General features: G+C 33.5%; 1 protein-coding gene across 3 annotated transcripts in view; it reads right to left on the bottom strand.

The window, feature by feature from the left end:
- LRP1B (LDL receptor related protein 1B) overlaps nucleotides 1-25,308 on the bottom strand; it is a 1,910,203-nt gene that overhangs the window by 519,991 nt on the left and 1,364,904 nt on the right. For 2 of the 3 annotated variants that reach the window (XM_034954060.3, XM_003822825.6), the window contains exons 34-35: nucleotides 20,412-20,537; nucleotides 18,745-18,876 (exon numbers count right to left, since the gene is read on the bottom strand). In XM_034954060.3, coding sequence (XP_034809951.2) covers nucleotides 18,745-18,876; nucleotides 20,412-20,537 — 258 coding nt within the window. The remainder of the gene's footprint in view (nucleotides 1-18,744; nucleotides 18,877-20,411; nucleotides 20,538-25,308) is intronic. The other variant, XM_034954061.3, reaches the window with a different exon arrangement.

Here is a 25,308-nt window from a genome sequence, read left to right as displayed (position 1 = left end):
TTATATTTTTGTTATTATATATCCACAGAGGACATTTATATGTGCAAACATATGTGTGCATATATATCTATATCTGTATTGCTTTGAGTAAGATCACTTTGAGTAAGTAGATGACTTTCCAGTGTAGAGAAATGTATTAAACAAAACATGAATGCCCACTGTTACCCATTTCTTCTAATAGAGTTATTTGCATTTTACCAGTTGAAAAACTTAAGTCCACAAAGGATAAACCTTACAAGGGCATATCATTTATCAGTCTTAGCCTTGTAACTTATTGACTACAGTGACATGAATTCTGCACTTCATGGGACTCTATTATTTCATACCAAAAACATGACACAAACATGAGAGGAATCTCCTCAAGCATATCTAATACATGACCAAATATGCAAAGAACTTTAATATCTCAGTGGCCTAAATTAAGCAGTTCTTAGATGTCTTGAAATGCTGCCTCTATTGAATGAAGAACATTTTCCCAGTAAACTGAAACCACTCCAGACACTCATCTATGACCTGAACATAAAATTAGAGTATTTACCTTCACAGTTATAACTCTTTTTTTTTTCTTTTTTTTTTTTTTTGAGACGAAGTCTTGCCATTGTCCCTCAGGCTGGAGTGCAATGGCGTGATCTCGGCTCACTGCAACTTCCACCTCCTGGGTTCAAGCGATTCTCCTGCCTCAGCCTCCCGAGTAGCTGGGATTACAGGCGCCTGCCATCATGCCTGGCTAATTTTTGTATCTTTAGTAGAGACGGGGTTTCACCATGTTGGCCAGGCTGGTTTCGAACTCCTGACCTCAGGTGATCCGCCTGCCTTGGCCTCCCAAAGTGCTGGGATTACAGGCATGAGCCACCACGCATGGCCTCAGTTATAACTTTTTAGGCATGCATTACATGTAAATAGAATCTCCATAAAATATATATAAATGGAAGTGAACTATAGCAACATGAATGAACCTAGGTTTTTTAAAGTTGAAGAAATTAATCTTCAAAATCCTTGTGATGATCATAACAGCACATAGTGGTCCTCCAATTTTCTATCGTGGCTTTTGGGATATTTTGAAGTGAAATGTTATCTTTAAATTTCATACAGAATTTTCATTTCATCCTTTGATACCAGAGTTGATGTAAAGAAAAATAATATTTTAATAGTTTATTTTTCCCACACAGATGTCAATTACAATTGATGACATAGTCTCATGGTTTCAATTTTCCTCTAAATTATTTGCCACATACACCTAAGACATATGTCAATCCCATTTTGATGAGACAGCATCTCCCTCAATAAAATAAAAATTTGATTTTTCAAGTTTATCCACCTTTAAAAAGACATTCTCTAGTTGGAGAAAGATGTTTAAACCAAGCTGCCCTGATTCTTATCCCTAGGATTCATTTTTCCTTTCTGAAATATTTTTTAAATTAAAGATACCACTATCATAGGGGTTTCAGAAAAGTTATTACTAAACACAAGAGAAAAAAACGAATACCCATGTAGGATATATATACGCAGTACAATAGTAACAGGTGGAGAGCTTTATTATAGACAGCATTTTTTTTAGTCTGAATGGAAGAGGATTCTGTCAGTTAAGAACACTTAGCCACTAAATAGGCTGGGCTCAATGGCTCACACCTGTAATCCCAGCACTTTGGGAGGGTGAGGTGGGCGGATCATGAGGTCAGGAGTTTGAAACCAGCCTGACCAACATGGTGAAACCCTGTCTCTACTAAAAATACAAAAATTAGCTCGGCGTGGTGGCACGCACCTGTATCCCAGCTACTAAGAAGGCTGAGGCAGAAGAATTGCTTGAAAACAAACAAACAAACAAACAAACAAAACACTTAGCCATGGAATAAATAGAATTCTACTAAATCTAATTCTAGGTAATTATGACAACTTAAAATAATTTTTTTTTTTTTTTTAATAGGCAGAGTCCCACTCTGTCGCCCAGGTTGGAGTGCAGTGGCGCAATCTCGGCTCACTGCAACCTTCACCTCCCAGATTCAAGCTATTCTCCTGTCTCAGCCTCCTGAGTAGCTGGGATTACAGGCATGTAACACTAAGCCCAGCTAATTTTTGTATTTTTAGTAGAGACAGGGTTTTTGCCATGTTGGCCAGGCTGGTCTCAAATTCCTGACCTCAAGTGATCTGCCCGCCTGGGCCTCCCAGAGTGCTGGGGTGACAGGCGTGAGCCACCACGCCCAGGCAAATCTCACATTTTATATACATGTTGTATCTTTATATATGTATTTGTTTCTGAATAATTGTATAAAAATATATCAAATTATTTTTTAAATATACTTATTTTTTTCAAACAATTTTAGATTCACAACCAAATTGAGAGGAAGGTAAAAAGATTTTCATATATCTCTTGCTTCCATATATGCACAGCCTCTCTCACTATCAAAATCCCACACCAAAATTGTATGTTTATTAAAATTGATAAATCTACATTGACACATTGTCACCTAAAGTCCACACTCTACAGTAGGGTTCACTCTTGGTGTTGTACATTCTTTGTGTTTTGACAAATGTATAATAACATGTATCCACCAATATAATATCAAACAGAGTAGTTTCACTGCCCTAAAACTCCTCTATGCTCCATCTATTAATACCACCCTTCCCCCATCCCCTGGCAAACCATTGATCCTTTTACTGTCTCCATAGTTTTACATTTTCAAAAAAGTCATCTACATCAAATCATTTTTTTAACTATTATTTTGCAATAGTGTGATCATAGACACATTTTTCCAGTTTAGATCAAAGAAATTTCAATAGTGTAACAAAATACTTACAATTGATGTTCAGCTGAATTTGCTATAATTTCATTATTATAGCTATAACAATTACATAATGTTTGTACACTCATCTAAAGGCTTGTAGTAAATTCTACTTCAAAATCCTGTCTGACTTCAGTACAAAACAATATGATTTATCTCTCTAAAAAATATTATTTAAACTAAGATTTAGTTACTTGATCTCACATTTCCTATACAAATGATATGAAAACACTATTTCAGAGAGTTTAGACAATGTCACTGATTTATAGCATAATAGGAAATGTCAAGGAGTCCACTTCCAGAATGTTGACATGAGAAGCCTAGTAGACTCAGCCCCCTACATAACTGGTGAGAATTATTTAATTAAAAACAAATCTTTAAAACTTGACCTAAGGGCATAAACCAAAAGAAGATGTTATTTAAGAAAATATACTAACTCTAGGTTAGAACAATAAGAGTCTGTGGCACTTGCACTAAATACTATTACTGCTTCCTCCACCACCTCAGTTCAGCTTGATGGAAGTTTTACTATGGACAGGAGTGGCCAAGAAATTGGGGTCCCCTTTGCCTATGTCTCCCAATAAAAAGTCTCATTTGGAAAAACACGACACCAACTTTTCTCGTACCTTCCAACTCTAAATTGCTGAGCCTAAACTCCTGTTGAATACAGAAAGAGTTCAAGAGCTCCTTTCCTCCACCCATCCTGTACTCATAGGGGGAAGACCTCCCAATCCAGGGAAGGCCAAGAACCCAAGGGCCCCACTGCCCTTGCCCCACCTTGCTGGTAGGACAGAAGTTCTATGCCAAAGGAGGCAAACCAGAGGCTAACATCCTGCCTACTGCCAGAGTACTGACTCAGAGATTTTGCTCACAGGTAGAATCAGTCCGTAAGAATGGAGAACATCAAACCTCTCCCCAAAAGAACGGATTTTATTTGAAACAGAGTGTGCAGAGTTCAAGCCTAAGTCTACTATCAAAAACAATGGAGATTTTTGTTTTAAGCAATTAAGAGCAGGCTGTAGTTTTATGAGAGCAGCAAACTAAATGGTAGGTTCACTAACTTGTCCGAGAAAACTGTGGAAAAAGACAGCAAAGAAGAGCCCCTCTGGAGTGAGAAGAAACTTCAAAGACTGGTCTCAAAAACCATCCCTGCCAGAATTTAATTGTATCAGAGTGCAGCAATTAATGTCAAAAGGCATTATCAGCCAGCAAATAGTGTATATGCTACCAAATGAAGGGATCAAACTCAATAAGCATTAAAATCATACAAAGTGTGTTCACTGACCACAATTAAGTTGAGTTATAAATCAACAACAACAACAAAAAAGCATGGAAATTCATAAATGTGGGGGAAATTTTACAACACATTCTTAAATGACAAATGGGTCAAAAAAGAAATCACAAGATAAATTAGAAAATACTTTGAGATGAGTGAAAATGAAGACTCTATATATCAAAACTTAGGGAATGATGTTCGAGTAGTTATTGGAGAAAAATTTATAGCTGCAAATGTCTACGTTATACAAGAAGAAAGATCTCAAATCAATAACCTAATCTTCTCGCTTAAGAACTAGAAAAAAAAAAAACAGCAAACAAGCAGAAACAAGGACACGATAAAGATTAGAGTGAAATTTTTAAAAATACAGAGAGGAAAAACAACAGAAAATATTAACAAAATCAAAAGTTGCTTCACTGAAAAGATCAACAAATTTGACAAATCTGTAGCTAGACTAACAAAGACAAACAGAGAAAAAAATGAAATTACTAAAATTAAGAATGAAATATGAGAGACACCCCTACTGATACAGCAGATACAGAAATTTAAAAAAAGAAATATAAGGGAATACCATGAATAACTATATGCCAAAATTTACATAACTTAGATAAAATGTACAAATTTTTCAAAAGACACAGACTATCAAAACTAAAACATAATGAAACATACGAACAGATCTATAACAATTAAAGAAATTGAATTGTAAATCAAAATTGAATCCCTCAAATCCCAAGAACCAGATGACTTTATTTGATATTTCTAGCAAAGATTTGCAGAAGAAAGCCAATTCTTCAAAAATCCTTCCAAGAACCAGATTATGAGGAAACACTTCTTAATTCATTCTATGAGGCCAAAATATGTGTTACCCTGATACCAAAGCCAATGATATCATAAGAAAGAAAAATACTGACCAACATCTTTTATCAATATAGACACAAAAATCTTCAACAAAATACTAGTGAACTGAATCCAGCAAAATATTAAACAGAAGTATCACCATGACCAGATGGCATTTATTCCATCTGTACTCAAAGCTAGTTAACTTAAACATTTTGGAAATAAATTAATTTATTACACCGTATCAACAGAATAGATGACAAAAGGTATATGATCATCTCAGGAGGTATGAAAAAAAGCATCTAATAAAATATAACACTCCTTCATGATAAGAATGCTATACAAATTAGGAATGGAGGGATCTTCTTAACCTGATAAATGATATCCACAAAATAAAAACAGCTAATATCATATAGTTAATGGATAATGATTGGATATTTTCCCCTTAAGATCAAGACTAGAACAAGAATAAGACAAGAATGTGTCTTCTAAATGTTTCTGTTTAACATAGTACTGAAAGTTCTAACCAAGGCAATTAGGCAAAAAAGAAGTAGAAGGAGAAGAAGGAGGAGGAGGAGTAAAAGGCACCTAAGTTGGAAATGAAGAAGTAAACTTTCTCAATTTGCAAATGATGATCTTGTATAGAGAAAATCCTAAGGGATCCACTAAAAATCTATTTAAACTAATAAATTCAGCAATGTTGGAGGATAGAAGATCAATATACAAAAACCAATTGCACTTCAACACATTTATAATGAACTTGAAAAATAAAATTAAGAAAATTTCACTACAAATAACATGAAAGTTAGAAATAAAGTTAAAGAAATATAAAATTTATACTCTGAAAACTGAAAATCATTTTTAAGAGAAATTTTAAAAGACTCAAATAAATAGAAAGCTATCACATTGATATACTGGAAGATTTAATATTGTTAAGATCACAATAATCCTCAGTTGTTTTCTACAGCTTCCCCACAATCTCTCTCAAAATCTCTGCTAGTTTATTTGCCAAAATTGGCAGGCTAATCCTTAAACTCATAAGACAATATAAGGACTCAAAAATAACCAAAAAAGTCTTGAAAAATGAGAACAAAGTTGAAAGACTCACACTTCCAATGTTAAAGCTGAATACAAAGCTATAGTAATCAAGACAATTGATACTCATAAAAATAAAATAGATATATAGATCAATGAGATAGAATTTAGATAAATAAAGCCTCACATTTACAATCAAATGATTTCCAAAAATTTGCCAAGATAATTTAATAGTGGAAAGACTCGTCTTTTATACAAATGATACTGGGATAAATAAATATCCATATGCAAATCCACATGGATATCCATATGTGTATAGCAAAATTAACTAAAAGTGGATCATAAATCTAAATTTAAAAGTTAAAACATTGCATTTAAAAAGAAACATGGAATTAAATGTTAGTATCTTTGGATTAGGCAATGGTTTCTTAGATATGATACAAAAAGCACAAGCAACAAAAGAAACAAATAGCTAAATTATACTTCATCAAAATTTAAAACTTTTGTGATTCAAAAGGCACCTTTGAAAAGAGAAAAAAACTATAGCATGGCAGAAAACTTTTGCAAATTATCTTACAAGGGAGTTTTATCTAGAATGTATTCAAAATTCTAGTAACTCAATATTAAAAAGACAAAGACCCCAGTAATAAAATGGGCAAAAGCTTTAAATAGACATTTCTTCATATACACATATAAATGGCTAATAAGCACATTAAAAAGATACTCAACATCTTTAGGCATCAGGGAAACATAAAGTGAAACCACAATGAGATACCACTTTATATTCATCAGAATGGCTACAGATCATAACAAGTCTTGGAGACAATGTGCAGACAATGAAACCCTCACACTCTACTGATGTGAATGCAAATATTTCAACCAGTTTGGAAAACAATCTGGCGGTTCTTCCAAAGTTTGAACATAAACAGTTACCATACCTGTCAAGTTCACTCCTAGGTATATACTCAAGAGCAATAAAAACATATGTCCACACAAAAACATCAATGATCCTAGCAGCTTTATTTGTAATAGTCAAAAAAGTGGAAATAACTCAAATGTCTATCAAATGATAAATGCCTAAATGTCTTATAGCAATAAAATGGAAGATTATTTGGCAAAAAAAGCAATGAAGTACTGATATATCCTACAAAATAGAACATTATGCTAAGTGAAAGAAGCCAGTCACAAAGGAAAACATATCATATGATTCCATTTATACAAAATGTCCATAGTAGGCTAGTCTGTAGAGACAGAAAGCAGGCCAGATGCAGTGGCCCACACCTGTGATCCCACACTTTGGGAGGCTGAGGCCGGCAGATCATTTGAGGCCAGGAGTTAGAGACCAGCCTGACCAACATGGCAAAACCCCATCTCTGCTAAAAATACAAAAATTAGCAGGGCATGGTGGCATGCGCCTGTAGTCCCAGCTACTTAGGGGGCTGAAGCATGACAATCGCCTGAACCTGGGAGGCGGAGGTTGCAGTGAGCAGAGATCATGCCACTGCACTACAGCCCAGGGGACACAGTGAGACACTGTCTCAAAATGTAAATAAATAAAATTTTAAAAAGGGAAAAGTGGTTGACTTGAGGCTGGGAGTTTGAAAAAATATGAGCAATAATATTAACAGGCATTGTTTTCTTGATGAAAAATTCTACAATTGTATATTAATGATGGCTGCACAACTCTGTAAATATACTGAAAACCATTGACTTGTACATATGTAAAATAAATCCCAATAAAGATGTTAGTTAAAATAAAGAAAATTCTATTTTGAGACATTATCACAAATGATAAAAATTTACAGCCAAAACTTAGAAACAATCCAAATATCCAAAAGTATTGGAAAGGTTAAAAATGTTATGCTAATCCACATAATATAATGTATTCCTATTAAAATAGTATTTACAAATTGTTAATCATAACATAGGAGAGCGTTCATGTTAGAATGGTAAGTAAAAGAAACAAGAAACAATCATATCAATAATAAAATTTATTTGTATTTAAAAAATAGCATGAATATTAAATACCAAAATATTAATAGTTGCTGTCTGTGTTGTTGTAGTATTGGTGATTTTTATTTCAACTTTCTTTCATGTTTTCTAATTTTACAAATTTGCTATAAATTTAAATTTTAAAAAATTTAAACAAGTAAAAGTATTTAACCATGGATTGAGGTTTGCCATCAATAAGTGATTGCAAAACGGGTATTATTCTACCAACTAATTTTCATAATGTTTAATGATGATTGAGCTAATAGATGTCTATTTTTTAATTTAAATCACCATTCTTTTTAGTTAATAGGGTTTTAAATAAACATTAAAAATAATTGAGTATGCAAATATACTCATTAGTATCCTTTATTGTTATCAGTAAATTAAAATCTGAGCCAGTGAGCTCAAAACATCAGTTGCTTTACCACTAAAATAATATTAGGAGAGAGGAGTAAAGAAAAAAAATTATAAGGCTATGGTCATATTTTAAATAAGTTATTATTAAGAATCACTAATAAATCTTAGCTCTTTTATTCTCTATTAATGAGAATAATGTCATAGGAAACAAAAATAAAAATTATGAATCCTCTTATTCAGTATTTAGATAACTTTTTACATATGTTTAGAGCATTGAATTACTAGATTGGATCATCAGTTTTATCATTATCTCATATTTAACTTGTAAGGAAAGCAGCAAAATATAATCCCTCTTGTGAATGTTTGTTTTTTTCCCCTGAAGAACAGAGCAGATGATACAATACAGTCTACATTTTTTGCTCAAACTATTCAAGTCTAATTCTGATTCTTTTCACATAGGTTTTAATGACTGTAGACTGAGAAAATAGATTAAAAAAAAATAGCCTATAGGTTGTTATTGTTGATGCTATTAATATTAGAAGTTGAATAGTCAAAAAGCTGGCACAGATCCAGAGAGATCACTATTAAGAGGTTGCTTTGTATAACTCTGAAATACTCCAACTCCAGAGATTCATAATTTTCGAATAATCTAGTCTAGAATTTTATACTAGATGCTGACAATCAAGTTATATTTCTGGTTCCACTTCAGTTTTCTCCTACTTAATCTCTAGCTCCTCTCATTGAATTTTCAGTAAAATTAAATAATAAATAAAGGAAACAAACTTTAAGACTAATGAAACTAGTTTTATTTGTTTTATTTTCTTTAACACAGCCTTTGATAAATTCACTGACACACTGAGTTAGCCATAGTGTGTAATGGGAGACCGCCGAGTATCCTAGAAACTGATTTGTTTCATTGTTCTTGAGCACCATTGCAAGCATAAAGAACTGGCAATTGTTGCCAAGTACTTTGGAGCACCCTTTGTGGCCAAGGAACTCTGGAGAGGAATACTTGAGGCAATACTAGAACTCAGTCTAAGCATAGTTAACACCAGTAAACATTCAGCGCGCCTTGGTGACAAAGAATGAAGTCACTACAATAATAATTCTATTGGTGATATACACAAAGGTGTGTATGCACATACAAAGGTGTGCATACAAATACAAATACACAAATACAAATACACAATTTCCCAGGCAATCCTAGACAGCTGTAAGCAATTTCTTGAAAGAGCTTTTATTAATTAAAGAGCTACAGTGCTGAAGAGTCCTTAAGTAAGATTTGGCTTAAGTTACTATATCATGAAGCCTTTTCCAGACACTAGATAAAAACTTCAAAGAATGGTTGGAAGAAGTTTCTGGCTTTTGTTAAAGGACTCTTCCGGAATGGTAGCCAAAAGCAAATGTGGCAAACTCATGACATGAAAAGCTAGGTACTAATGAAAGAGATGCTCAGGATAACAAATAGTAGCCTGGGGAACACATCAGATAACAAATAGTAAACCAGGGGAACACATCAGAATCACCTAAAATAATCTTAGATTTTGCCCTGCTATAGGTTTCTTGACCTTAGCACTATTTGTATTTTGGGATGGATAATACTTCATTTTGGGAAAGGAACAGGACACTAAACATGCACAGGGCATTGTTTAGCAGCATCCCTGGCTTTCATTCAACAGATACCAATATGACAACTAACAATGTCTCCAGATATTGCAAAGTGTACTTTGGGGTACACAATTTCCCCCATTTGATAAACAATCATAGATCAACTAAGTCAAATTATCAGTACTAGGGCTACCTTGCTCCCTAGCTTGGCCTTCTGAATCCCACATATTGAATGGTTAGATATTTCTGGCCCTTGGCCTTATATTGCATGTTTTAAAATTGTTGTTGTTGCTGTGAAACACCCATCCTGGCTGGGCGCAGTGGCTCACGCCTGTAATTCCAACACTTTGGGAGGCCAAGGTGGTGGATCACCTGAGGTCAGGAGCTCAAGATCAGCCTTGCAAACATGGAAAAACCCTGTCTCTATTAAAAATACAAAAAATTAACTGGCGTGGTTGTGGGCACCTGTAGTCCCAGCTACTTGGGAGGCAGAGGCAGGAGAAATGCCTCTTGAACCCGGGAGGAGGAAGTTGCAGTGAGCTGAGATCACACCATCGCATTCCAGCCTGGGCGACACAGCGAGACTCTGTCTCAAAAAAATAAAATAAAATAAAATAATAAAAAATAAAACAAACACAAAAAGCCATCCATCCTTTCTTGGATATTTGTGGAATCTTTCCTTACTCAACTTACTCTAGAATGGCAGTGTGGAGAAAGCAAACGATGAAAAAATATATACATGTGAATTTAAATCCCATCTTTGTTCTATTCCATTTGTGAAACATTTGGCATTTTATTTAAGTTTTGTCTTTAATTTCTGCCTAAAGGACTTCTCCAGTCAGCTACTGTCTACTATTAACTGGAGTCAAAATGAGGATCAAGACAATGACCATAAAGTTTCACATTAATAATTCATTATCACATGGTTTAAGCCAGAATATAGAAGCTGTCCATACAGGAACATCACTGATATTTCAAACCTGCCATCCGAGTTCACCCTTTAGAAAATAATGTGTGGGAATAAGATACATAAAAGGTCAATAATATTGTGATAGGCAGCCCCTAATGTGGCCCCCTCTTACCCCTACCACCTGGTATTCACTCCTTCTCTAGTCCCTTTCTCTGAGGGGAGGATGGATCTAGTAAGTAGCTTCTAATAAATAGAATATACCAAAAGTGATGGGATATCATTTCTGAGATTGGGTGACAAGAAGTCTGACTTCCATTTTGTGAATGCCTTCTCCCACTCTCTTATTCACTAGCTCTAAGAGAAGCTTGTGGTCATGCTGTGAACTGCCCTGTAGAAAGGCCCACATGACAAAGAACTGAGATATTACTCAGTTCTGAGTAATGCTCAGAACTGAGTATTAACTCAGTAGAGAGTTATGCTCTTTTATTCAACAACCTGCAAGGAACAGAATCCTGCCAACAGCCCCATGAGCGAGCTTGGAAGTGAATCCTCCCTAATTGAGCCTTCTGATGAGACCACATCTCTGTGCAACACTTTGATTGCAGTCTCATAAGAAACTTTGAAGCAGATGACACAGCAAGCTGACCAATAGAAACTATGACATTATAAGCATTGTTTTGTCTTACCAAGTGTTAGTAATTTGTTATACAGTAATAGATAACTAATGTAAACATAGTAGAATAAATGATTTTTTCTCTCTTCTTCTCCTCATCCATTCTATAACAATCATAATGATGATAACTATGATAATGATAATGATGATGATGATGATGATGATGATGCCCTCCCTAACTATCTGAGTATCAGATGAAGCTGTGCCATGAGTCTTCTGCCCCTCAGTCTAGCAGGGGCAATCCTATACTGACCATATTATCACGATTCTCTCAAGCCCTGAGTCCTAATATGGCCTGTCTTTCCCAATCATAATTACAATAAGATTAAAATTCTCATTATGAAACTATTAGGGATCAAATGTGGATTATGTCACATTGTTTATGCAGTTCATGTTTGATGTCAATCTCAGGGGCAAAAACCCAAAAGAATCCTGAATGCAGAATTTAATTAGGGCATCTCAAAGCAACCAAGTCTTTCCTATACTCATATCTCATCCTGAAACCCAGTTTAATATTAAAATAAAAATACCGCCTTCCTCAAAAGATTCTTTTGATAAATTAAATGACATAAATACACAAAGTTTCCTAACTTTACTCCTGTGATGTAGTAAGTGTGCAACAAATATTAAGGGGTTTTTTGTTATTTTAATTTCTTCCTCTTCCAACCCCTCAGTTTTCTAATCCTCTTACGGGTGTTTAATTCCATTTCTAGGCTTTTTCAATTTCTGCCAAGTTCCTATTCTAAAAATACTAAGGAATTCATAGAACCAATTAGTTATTTTTTTCACCTTAAAGTTTGAAAATGATCCACTTACTACTTGTTGCCCTTAGATAAAAATAAGGCCAAATGATAAAATGAAATTAAAGATCCATTGCTTATGACCAGCCCATAAACAAATTAAATAACTTTCCTTTTCCTTTACCTAGAACATTGTCTAGTTGATTAAAAATTAATGGCCCCAAAATTCAGAAGCTGAATCACAGCTTTTTTTAAATAAATGCTATCAAAAAGACAAATTGATTAATACATATTCAGTTTTCTTAAAATGGGAAGAAAAGCACTTTTTCAAGTTTAAGTTTACAGTTGAAGATACTAAAGGTACCAACGTACCTAAGCTAAAAGAGATCTCCTCATTATCATTTAATCTGTCAGTATATCTAGGGCTGGGTTTCTGGAAATAAACAGGTACCAATCTATACTCTAAGGATCAAAGTATGGAGTAATTTGAAAAATATAAAATAGTTTGACCTATCTATAAAAAATACTTCTTTCACATATCTTTAGGGGTGTTTTAGCTGGATGTTGCCGGTAGGTTAAGACACTGTGATCTGCTCAAACATATATAATTTAAAAACTTGTCAATCTCTTAGCAGCTACTAATAATTTACTGTGAATTGAAGTAACCACGCCTTTAGAAAATAGGTTTCTCAGCAGCTCCATTTTGATAAAGAAGAGTGGGGAGAAAGGGTGGTACATTCAATTCTGAATGTACCACTGAGGAGAAGCTTCAGTAGCTAAAAAGAAATATGGCAGCACAAAGTAACTCAGGCAGGGAAAAAGAAAGTTTTCCTAGTGCAGATTTGATGTGCTTCATGTGGATTAAACCAAAGTTGGTGTCAAGATCTTTCCCTTTCCTGAGGGGGACTGAGTGCCTGAAGTTTCATGAGACTTGCCTGAGAGATTCTCTCAAAAATATGGAAAATAATATAGATCTCAAATAAGTTGACCAAAGTTTTAATCTTAGTAGGTGATCATTGTGCATCTTCTGGTGCTTTTAATTTCATGTAACATACTGATAAATTAAATGCCTAATAGGGGCTTGTTTTCATGTTTTGAATTTAGAAATTACCCAAAAAGGATCTGTGAGATATTTCCAGTAATTTACTTAACCTAAAATGCCTTATGTTATGCATGTTTATGATATTTGTATTTCAGGTAGTATTGATAAGTTTTTATTTTCTTGTGATATTACATCTTGAAAGATTTACTGAATTGACTACCTCCAAATCTATACACACTGTTCACATGATTAAAAAATATATTATTGAAGAAAGTTTGAAATGACAACAAAAAGTAGTTTTAGTTTCACTGTCACAAGAACAAGAAGAAATTGAAGCAGCCCTAAAAATTCACTTTGTAGCCAAGAAAATGGTTTTCATAAAATTGAAAAAATGTCCCAAAGCAACAATATTATATTTCTTAAACTATTGCTGCTACTGACATATAAAGAATTCTTTCTATAATTCTTCTGTGGCCTTGGTTGGTGACAAAGTGGTTACTAGAAAAATTTTGTAAATAGTTTCTTTTTATAAGCTTCCAGGCATAGAAAATAAAAAAGAGAGAGACTCATTTGAGTGTCACTATCTTCAATTATTAAATGGGTTTAAAAATCACCTGATTCAGTATATAAATCAAAATAATACACGATCTTCTACTAGCACAAATTTGGAGAAGTGCAATGTAGTGTCATCAAGTAATGCCAACAACGGTCAAAATAAACTTTTGCTTCAGTGGTTACAAATGCACGACAGCACAGTGGAAAGAACTGGGAGTAGGATACTCCATTAGTATATGGCCCCTTGATCTCTTTGGTTTCCAGTTTCCTTACCTGTATCATGAGGGAGTGCTACAAATGGTATCAAATACTCCTTCTAGTTCTATGTTTCAAAGGTAAATATGAATGTTGTGGGACTAATAAAGAGGGATTCTTTCATATAAACAGATGACATTCACTGTATAAATGTGGCAGTGATATTTTGTCACATATACTCCTTTAGTGTTTTTAAAATATATTTTAATTTTTAGAGTTCTAGGTTCACAGCAGAATTGATCAGAAAGTAGAGTTCCCATATATTCCTTCCGCCATACACAAACAGCCTTGCCCACTATCAACATCTCACACCAGAGTGATACATTTGTCACAGGTGAATTTAAGCCAACACATCCATAGTTTATATTAGCATCTATCGTTAACATTAGGGTTCACTCTTGGTGTTATACATTCTGTGGATTTAGGTAAATGTATACTGACATGTTCCTTCTGTGTTTTTATTGTCTTAGTCAGATTACTATGTGATGGTGTAAAAAAATATTAAAATATTTCCTATAGTAAGTTCCAGACAATGACATCCAAATAATGACCCTTATTCTGTGTTTATTTTTTTCTTTTAATAGAGACAGGGTCTCACTATATTGCCCAGGCTAGCCTCAAACTCCTGGACTCAAGTGATCTTGCCACCTCTGCCTCCTAAAATGCTAGGGTTACAGGTATGAGCCATTGCAGCTGGACCCTTGTTTATCTTTATCTTCCAAGCAACTTAGACGTGAAATTCTAAACCTGGTAGCTATTATAGTAACCAACAGTTGTTGCATCATTTAGTTGGATGACCCAAATTTCAATAAAAGAGATAAAAGATGAAAAAAGAATATAAGTGTGAAGTTGTCCAGATGAATAATTATTCTCTGAGTAGAATGTCCTCTTCAAGTAGCATCCAATTGTTTCATTATTAAGGAGAAGTCATAAGTACCCCAAGGGGAGGGAGAACTGAATATTGAATAGAGCATTACTTACTGAAGATCACTTAACTAAGTGGAGCAATGGGCTTTGCTTTGAAGGCTTTTCTCCTAACTAAAATGTATCTGTTAAAGCATCAAATGCAGTATTCATTTATCAGGAGGAATATCACCCAGCAGGCAAGGATTTTCAAAGCTCAATATGTTTTTTTCCACTGGAATGGGACTTTTCCAGTGAAGAGATAAAAATTCTTTGAACATTTTAAATCTAGCCACAGGGTCTTTTTTTTCTTCTGTGGAGAGTATCCAGAATTGCTTCATCTGGTAGAAAAAACAATTTGTTCATTGTAGAAAGCTTTAATTTATTACAATCAAACCCAGAAAGATTCAGATCTGTTAATTCTTATGAAATGCACAGGTTTTGAGAATACATTCTTTCTGCAATAGCATGGTAATGAAATAGTATTGACAAATTATGATACTTGTACTTTGCCAATGATTCTCTTCCACTTCATCTCCTTAGCATGACTGGGGCTGTTTGTTTAGAATAAGAGGCTAATGCTAAATGACGAGTTAATGGGTGCAGCACACCAACATGGCACATGTATACATATGTAACAAACCTGCACATTGTGCACATGTACCCTAAAACTTAAAGTATAATAACAATAAAATAAAAAAAAAGAATAAGAGGCAACTGTGCCCTTCCATTTTGTCATTTTTATCTTTGATCCTAATGTAGAGATTATGGCCCTGGGGTAAATGTCATTAATGGAAGAAGAGGAAATAAAATATCTGCAAAATAAATTAATCAAGAAAGAACCTATAATCAGGTGAAATATGAAGGTCATGATTGAAAAAAAAAGATAAACAAGTAGAGACTGACACAGCAAAAAAGGTTTCTTTTCTCTCTTTCTCTGAGGAACAATCCAGGTTTTCCTTTCTCTCTCTCTCTAACTTCCCTCCAAGAAGTAACAGAGCTTGTATATCACCACTATAAAGATATTATAAATCAAGCTGCTGACACTTATTCTGATCCTAATATATTTTCATAAAACACAGTTAATAAAGGATCAGACTGTAAAGTAGATGGAAGTAACACAACTTATGCAAAAAGGCAGTAGAAAGCTCCTGATAGCACCACCACCATCATGACCTTCATTAGGGGTTCAGTTAGTTCAGTCTAAGCACTGAATGTTAGCCTCTTAGATTCACATTTAATATTGTAAATAGTTGCTGATATCTAATCTTTAAGCATCAGCTCTACAGACTGATGATGATGATGATGATGATGATGATGATGATGATGATGTTTATCCTCAAAAGGGAGATTTATTAACCTGTGTTTATTGCCCCAGAGTAGTGAAGAAACACCCATTTTTCTATTCAGATAACTGAATAGAAAATATAATATCAGTTGAGAGAACAGTAAAACCAAATCTTAGCTAATTAGAAATTTAAATGTAGCTTCCAGGGCATCTTTGTAAAAAAAAAAAAAAAATATATATATATATATATATATTATATATAACATGTGATAATTTCTACAATATTTTACTTCCCACTTATTTGATATTTTTGTTACCATTCTCTGAGCACCAACATATATCAGGCACTTTGTTAAACATTTGCTTACATTGATCTAAACATGCCCACACCCTAAAAAAGGAAACAGAGCCTCAGAAAAACTAGGTAACTTACCCAAGGTCACAAAGCTACTGGTGGTTGAGCTGGCATTAGAACCCAGGTTGTCTGTGGCTAAACTCTGGTTTCTTCCAACTATGTTTCACTGGCTTCTTTGGTTTTAAAGAAAGTTTTTCACTGCTGTATTCTGAGTAACAGTAGGGATTTTAATAGATTCTTGAACATTCTACCTACATGACTATTCTGTATGCTTGCATCCCTTTCCATTTAGAAGAATAAATAGCTTTTCTGAAAATAACTTTTCCCCAGGAAATAAAAATATGGTAGGTAAAATGTAAAGAACAAAGTTTTAACTAAAACAGGTAACTTCTCCTTAGGAAAAGTTACTTTGACATGAAATAAGTTTATGATATTAATAATTATTGGGCATTTTGAAACAGAAAGTCCTATTCTCTGCAAATAAACATATCCTCCATCATGGTACATGATATTAAACTTAACCATTTCAGGGCCAATGTAAACTTTGGAGAGTGAATTTAACTCATTCAGATGATCCATTTACCCTTAAAAAGCAAAAGATTTCCTAATGATCTTATCAAGACATTTAGATCAAATTGCTTATATTAATATTTTTTCCTCACGGAAATTTATCAAATATTTTCAAAAATCATTATGGAGTCTTCAAAATAATTGAATATATGCTCCAGCTAAAGCAAAGGATTATGTACCTAGTAAAAATACATGCATGTACTGTATACATAAAATCTTTTAAAAGTTCAAATTTTCTTAGTTTTGCACTTAACAAATCCTACATGATAAAATTCTAAAGAATAAAATGCAGGTACATAAGAGACAAGGTAGATTATTCATTGTAGAGGTAATTAGCCTTCCACCAATAATGAGATTTGATTAAAGTTTGATCAAAAACCACACTGAGATTTTGGCAAAAGTAACATATTGCTTAATAAAATGTGTTATACTTCTTTGTATTTCCTTTTGGTAAAGGTGATTTTAAACATTTGCCTCTATCCAATTCCAAACATTTGGTGCAAAACAATCTACTTAAGAAAACTCATTTTTGAACAATTTGTGAAGATCCCCGGTAATTTATTAACTTGTAGTCCACAATTTTATTAATACATGATTAAACAAAATGTGTTAGAACTGGGGAAAAATAAGCAACTACCAGAAGCCCACATGCTGGTGCAAGATTACAATGATTCTTTTTTTTAATATTATAAATCAAATAGCTATTTGTTTTTTAACATTAGATAAAACTAAGTCTTTACACATATAAAAACACCGTGGAAATGCATTTACATGTTCAACATTAAAACGTTAATTCAGAAAACATATGATTTAGCATTGATTTTGATAAGTTTAAGCCCTCAAGTTGAAGATAATAAATCTAAATGTTAATGTGAATACCAAATATTTATGCTATGTCAGAATTTAGCAATTAGCACCAAAAAACTTGTTTACTTCAGTAAATTCAACAGTGTCTACCATTAATTCCCCATCACTTATTCATATTAGCCACAGCAAAATGTTAGTGTCCACTTTGCTTCCTGTTGCTTCCTTTCACTGTTTGCTAAAATATCAGAAGGTAAAGTAAAATCTGACTCCAAATGGTACATACTATATTCAACAATAATTTTCAATGGTGTAGCATGTATAATTGTTTCTAGTATTTGGATTTCATTTGCCACTGCTTGTATTACAATAGAAAATCACACCCTGAATATATTTTAAATAAGGTTATATTTTAGTATATAATAGATCAAAATGCTTTGTATGTCTTTATATTTATAACTAGATAAAACTAAAGGATCAAAATAAAAAAGAGAGAGAAATAAAAATAAGCAACCAAGTGCCAATGATGGTATGTTAATGCAATTGCAATTCAAATGCTATACTTTAGGACGATTTTACTTGATTTTTTTTTCAGACACTACACATTTAGAACAATTTATGATTGGCCTTAATATTTATCTATTTGCTGCTTTCTTATTTCTCATCTTGACTATTAAAGCACAGAGGAAAAGGTTGTATTCCCATCATGTTTAATAAATCAAGTGAATATATTATGCATAAATTATGACTAAAAAGCTATTTACCTGCATGGAAATCTATTCCCACGGCAAATGAAGTTCCTGATATAGGCATCAAAGCATCCATTTTGTCACTTGGTTCAAGAGGTATTCCCCTGATTCCTTCATGAACAGAATACATAAGAAATGATTCTATACCTAAATGCAGGGCCGGAGATAAGTGGGGGAAGGGGAGCCCAGAATGAATATTTAAAATACAAATAATTTCATTTGTATTAACAATCTTAATTTATGTTAATAAATGTATTTCCTGGCCTTTTAAAAAAATTATTGTGTACTACACTTCCTGACTAACGAAAGGTAGGTAGATTTGTAGTTCTCAAACTTGATTATGCATATGATTTGTTAAAATAGGAATTTATTAAAATGAATTAGTGGGCCCCATCCCAGAAGCCTGATCATTTAAATTTCTAAAAATCTCCCAATTGGTGATGACGATGCTGGTACGGGCCCCACACTTTCATAAGCACTGAGTTAGATGATTCGTGGAAGCCTACCTCATCTCTCAACCAAAATTTATTCCCTCTTCTTTAAAATCCAAACATCTCTTTACTTATATATGATAATAAACCTGATTTAAGATAACTGTATCACTGATATTTTTAATAGACATTTAGATTTCTTAAATTAAGAAATTTTTGAAGTTAGTCTTCATAAATCTTTGTCATACTAAGAATACATCAATAGCTTAATTAGCTATTAATATCACACTTCTCTGGCATCAAAAGCCTGTCCCCAAATAGGCACATAAATATTAAGCTAACTACCAGAAGTACACACTCTAATGCTTATGCATTTTGCCAATATATTAGAAAATATTTATATTTTTTTCTTATTAAAACTAGAATGCCTAGAATTAAATCTGTTTCCACTATTTCCTATCCATGTAACCTAAGTTGCTGAATTTCTCTGTGCCTCAGTTTCCTCATTTCTTAAATGGGGATAATAAGAGACCTACCTCATGAGGTTATGAGGATTAAGTGAATTAATATGTTTAAGGTGCCTAGAACAGTGCCATGCACATAAGTATCATATAAATATTGGATTTAAAATAAAATAAATGATAATACATATATAGATATATAGATACTTCTCAAATAAGATTGGAACATTTTTAAAGATAAAAATTAACCTATGATCATTAGATATAAAAGATCATTCTAGAACCAAAGTTATTTGGGACTAATAGAACTAGAGACTGCAAAACAAGAAGATTTCTTAGGTACCAGTTCTCTTACAGTGCTTTTCTCCCTCAGTTATGCAAACCTGAGACCTCACATTCTCTCTAGTGCTTCCTCTAATATAGTCTGAAGTAAACCTTACTTAGTTCAAATTCTACATTAATTCCAGCCAATCAAGTACTGCTTTTTACTATAATTTTTGCCTATTCAGGTCGAAGGTAGCTTTTACTAGATTTGGTTAAAAGTTTGATAATATACTGCAGTTGCTAAAATGACTAAAAAATTAGAATGTCTTATAAGGCAGAACAATGATATTTTAAATATTTCAAATATTAAAATCTTACACATATGAGACTAAACAGTATACCATTTCCTAATAACTAGTTAATTTTTTTCTAATGTTTAACTGACTTTGGTTGCCCAAAGTCTGCATGGTATGTAATGATTAGTGAAGTAAATGAACCAGAGGTAAGGTTTTTCATGAACTCATACCTTGACATGACATGCGGTTCTTTTGGAGATAATATCCCACTGTACACATACAAGTCCTTGTAGTTTCAGATGTTGGTAAACAAAGTTGAGAGCATCCACCATTGTTTAGTTGGCAGGAATTGCTGCCTGCATAGAATGAAAACGAAACAAATTTCTTTAATGAAATTTTTAAAAAATAAAGTTTTATTTAACATCAATAATTTGACAAATTTGTATGCTATTGATTTCTAAATGCAGCTGTTTCATACTGGTTAAAGATTACGCTTTATTCTCTTGAATAATTTAAAGTAGTAAATTATTGTTGAATTTGCCCTTTCAAAAAAGTCAACAGACATACATGAGAAGATTAATAGTTACAGAAAAGCAAAAGGAAATTGATTTGTCATAAATATTTTCATAGACCTTTGTAATATTTTAAGATCAGAGAAACCAGCATCTTTTTCTCTTTTGATTTTTAAATTTTCCTTCAACTCTACAATTACTTCCTTTGCAAGAATATTTTATCCAAATGTGTCACATAAATAGCTGTTAAATTATTACTAACCACTCAAAGATTATGCGTCTAAAAGAAAGGAGGTATGTATGTGTATATGTATTCAATTAATTTTTAAAAGCAAGGAAATAAATTTTCTCATTCATAGAAATATAATTCTCCCAAAATATATGAAAAACACAGCCATAAGAGTCATCTAATTAATTGGCATATTAATTCCTCTTCTTTCTGTATAGTACCAATGACAAATATTAGTCAGGTAATCACAGGTAGGCATTCTAGAATCCCTGCTAAAGATGTTCCATTGAATTTACTAGGCCCAGCGTGCTAATTAATGCTGGTAGTGTGAAGTTAAGTAATTTACAATCTTACCCAGAAAGTTCATTAAAAATCCCACTTTTACATCTTTTTTATTATTCTAGAGCATGCAATGCCATTTACTGGATGTTCAAGCACTGATATGAAGTGTAATAAATCCAGTGAGAATTACAAAGCATGATGAAAGCTCTATATCAATAGTTCTCTGTGGAAATTTCAAAATACCAATGCAGCTCATTATTTCTCTTCTTCTGAATTCAAGACGGTCTGATGAGATTTAATTGTTCAATCGAACCTGTCATGAGCTCTGTCATTTTTGAAGTGTGAAATACTCTCAACTTGGGAGATTTCTCATCAGGAGATGTACCACATTCACTGCTCATGTCCTGTATCTGCCAGTTTGGGCACTGATGAAATCCATTTTATGTAGGGCCATTATATGGCCCTGAACTTTTAAAATGATTACATTTATCCTATATAAACTAATAAAAATTAACTGATTCATTCCACATTTTTTCCAAGCTGATGTATAACATTAAGATGAAATTTTGTTTCTCTCATTTATCAAATAATGAAACAATTATATTTATAGATTTATAATATATATATTTGTATGTATGTATATATATATATATATATATATTTTTTTTTTTTTTTTTTGAGACAGTCTCACTCTGTTGCCCATGCTGAAGTGCAGTGGTGCAATCTTGGCTCATCGCAACCTCTGCTTCCCAGGTTCAAGCAATTCTCCTGCCTCAGCCTCCCGAGTAGCTGGGATTACAGGGGCCCGCCACCATGTCTGGATAATTTTTGTATTTTTAGGAGAGATGGGATTTCACCATGTTGGCCAGGCTAGTCTTGAACCCCTGACATCCAGTGATCCACCCACCTCGGCCTCCCGAAGTGCTGGGATTACAGGCATGAGTCACTGCCCCCAGCCTAGATTTATAATAATTATATACTGACAATCTACATATTTCATTTTGTAGAAAGCATGGGTATATTAAGGTAATGCCAATCTTTTAGAGAGATGTATTTAGATGCAGATGTATTTCAACTACCAAGACTGAAAGGCTGGGGAGACATCGGCAGATGATACTTAACTATAGAGCTTGAAAGAACATTTGGAGAGAAAGAGAAATAAGGGAATTGAAGAGGCTAGGCACAGTGCTCATACCTGTAATCTCAGCATTTTGGGAGGTGAAGGAGGCAGATCACTTGAGGTCAGGAGTTCTGAGACAAGCCTGTCTCAAAACCCCATCTCTACTGAAAAAGCAAAAATTAGCCAGGCATGGTGGCTACACCTGTAATACCAACTACTTGGGAGGCTGAGGCATGAGAATCATTGAACCCTGGAGACAGAGGCTGCAGAGATTATACCACTGCACTACAGCCCAAGTAACAGAGTGAGACTGTCTCAAAAAACAAACAAACAAACGAACAAAAAAAAAAAAAAAAACAAGAAGTAAAGAGAAATAGGTTAGGAAAGACCATGTACTTGTAAAAATAAGAGAATGTGGCTGAGGGCATGGTGGCTCACACCTGTAATCCCAACATTTTGAGAGACTGAGGCGGGCAGATCACCTGGGGTCAAGAGTTCCAGACCAGAGTGGCCAACATGGTGAAACCCCGTCTCTGCTAAAAAATCCAAAAACAATTAGCCAGGCATGGTAGTGGCTGCCTGTAATCCCAGCTCCTCGGGGGACTGAGACAGGAGAATTGCTTGAACCCAGGAGACAGAAGTTGCAGTGAGCTGACATAGTGCCAATGCACTCCAGCCTGGGTGACAGAGTGAGACTCCATCTCAAAAAATAGATAAATAAATAAGAGAATGTGAGGGGTTACATAGCCTTGATAATAGCAAAAATACGTGAAAAAAAGGACCTTCTGGGTCTGGGGCTGTATATTTTTAGTATAATTGCAAAAATAGCCATATGTAAGTATTATATATAATATTTCAGATAAATATTCAGATATATAGAGAGAACCATATTTTTGATAAATAATAAAATTAATATATTTCAACAATTAATGTTAAACACTAACCATATACATTTCATATATCCTTTGTTTAGTCTCTAAGAAGAAATTAATAGTGAAGGAGAGAAAAAGTAAAAAATAATGAAATGAATTCTTAGTTACAATAAGGTTCTTTTTCTGTTAAATATAAAGTAGAAAATATAGTAAAATTGAAAGGTAAGAATTTATGTAACAAATTTATGTTTTATGTTTAAATTTATATTATCTATCAAATTATAAATACTAGCTTGGCTTAATAATTTATAATGATATTGATGTTGAAACCTCATGCCCCAAATCTCTAGTGGAGCTAGAAAGTCCACTTGATTAATAAGAATTCTCAACTCTCCAGTGATCTTTGTCAAAAATGATATATTAAGTCACTAATTGTACTTTGAAATCCAAATAGGTAGTGATGTTAACACCTTAAAGAGTCCTAAATTGGTCATATTTCATACTAATGAAGCTTTTACGCTGCCTGCAGTAATTCTGTTAATGGGATTGTCTTTAATACAGATGCTTTTATCAGCATATTCTAGTAAAAATGGTATTTTCATTGCTTAAATTTTAAGTTTAGTCATATTGTACCATTGATTTCTAAGTGCTAGAGCTCCTTGTTCATTTGGCAATACCTTCACAGAGCATAGAACACCCAATTATACCTATAGAATCAAATCTTTAAAAGATGAGGAAAATCTTGTTAACAGGAGTAAAGTGCACTGAGCATCATTTACTAAATGTTTCCCCCTAAAAACTTCATTGGAATTATATCTAGAAAATTTGACATGTTAATTTACAGCTTAAAACAAAGCATACGTTTGTTCACAGTTTGGAAAACTGGGTAAATATTTTTAAATGCTTTGTTTGGAAATTCTTTCTCTCTTGCACACCTTCCCTCTCTCTCTCATATTTTCTAACGTTATGTTTTCAGATACAATCTCATATGCATGCGTTATTCACTGAGATTTACAATAGTACTGTGAGTTTTTACACATAATTATATTCTATGGAAATCTGAGAAAATGTTTCAATGTTTTATTTACTGAGTACCAGTATTTTATTCTCAATTACATAATCTATTTCCCATGACTTGAATGGCAGTACAATTATTTTGATACAGAAAAAGTTTCATTACTGAATTGCTAGTGAAAAATATCCTTGTTTATTATCGTGGACATGACCCCAAAAATTCAGAGAACAAACAGATAACCATTTGGGTATTATATACATTCTCAGGTTATACATTCTCAGGTATATGTATGTATATACATTCTCTTGGGTGCACATAAATTCTGTATATGTGAATCTACGAACATTCATAAATTCTCAACCATGAAAGGAACGCAATAAATACTTCAGATAAATGTTTAAAGCAATTTTTTCTTCTAAAGTTATTAATTTTTTATGAATAAGTAATATGTTTTCTTCTGCTTGGGGCAAGTAAAGATTCCAAACCAGCGTGACCCATTCCCTGTATAGGGTAGGCAAATCCTAATCTGATCTCCATTTTATCTCCTGATGTGCAGGCAGCACTCTCAATTGGTATGTTCAATAAATTCTGCTTGCTTGATGGTCATTACCTATCTGCAGAAATAGCAATCCCCCTGGTTTTCTATTATTACCCCTGCTCTTCTCTGCTTTAGTCTACATACCCCAAATCCTTTAGATGAAAATCCCTATCTTAGTGTTCAAAATCATTCCGGAAAACTTTTCCTAAGAAAAGTATGTGAAGCTAAGGAGTTTCACGGAAGAGACTAATGTATGAAAGTACAGTACATTTTTTTTTTGGTTTTTTTTTTTTTTTTTTTTTTTTTAGAAAGAGAATTGTGCTAATGTCATGGATTATGAAGCAAAAAGTAAGAAAGGACTAGCAGATGTGGGGCTCTACTGGCTGCCATCTCTAATCCATTTGCCATTTGGGCAGTGTGACAAGTCTACCTATGTAAATCATCTGTTATTTCTCTCACTCCATTTCACTGCACACAATTTGGACAAGCAAAAACAAAAACGCAAAATGATTACAGCCAAACAATGTAGTGCTTTGGATATGGAATTCTTTTGTTGATG

Source organism: Pan paniscus, chromosome 13 (genome assembly GCF_029289425.2).
Source record: "Pan paniscus chromosome 13, NHGRI_mPanPan1-v2.0_pri, whole genome shotgun sequence".
NCBI lineage: Eukaryota > Metazoa > Chordata > Mammalia > Primates > Hominidae > Pan > Pan paniscus.
This window is presented reverse-complemented; position numbering and strand designations above follow the sequence as displayed.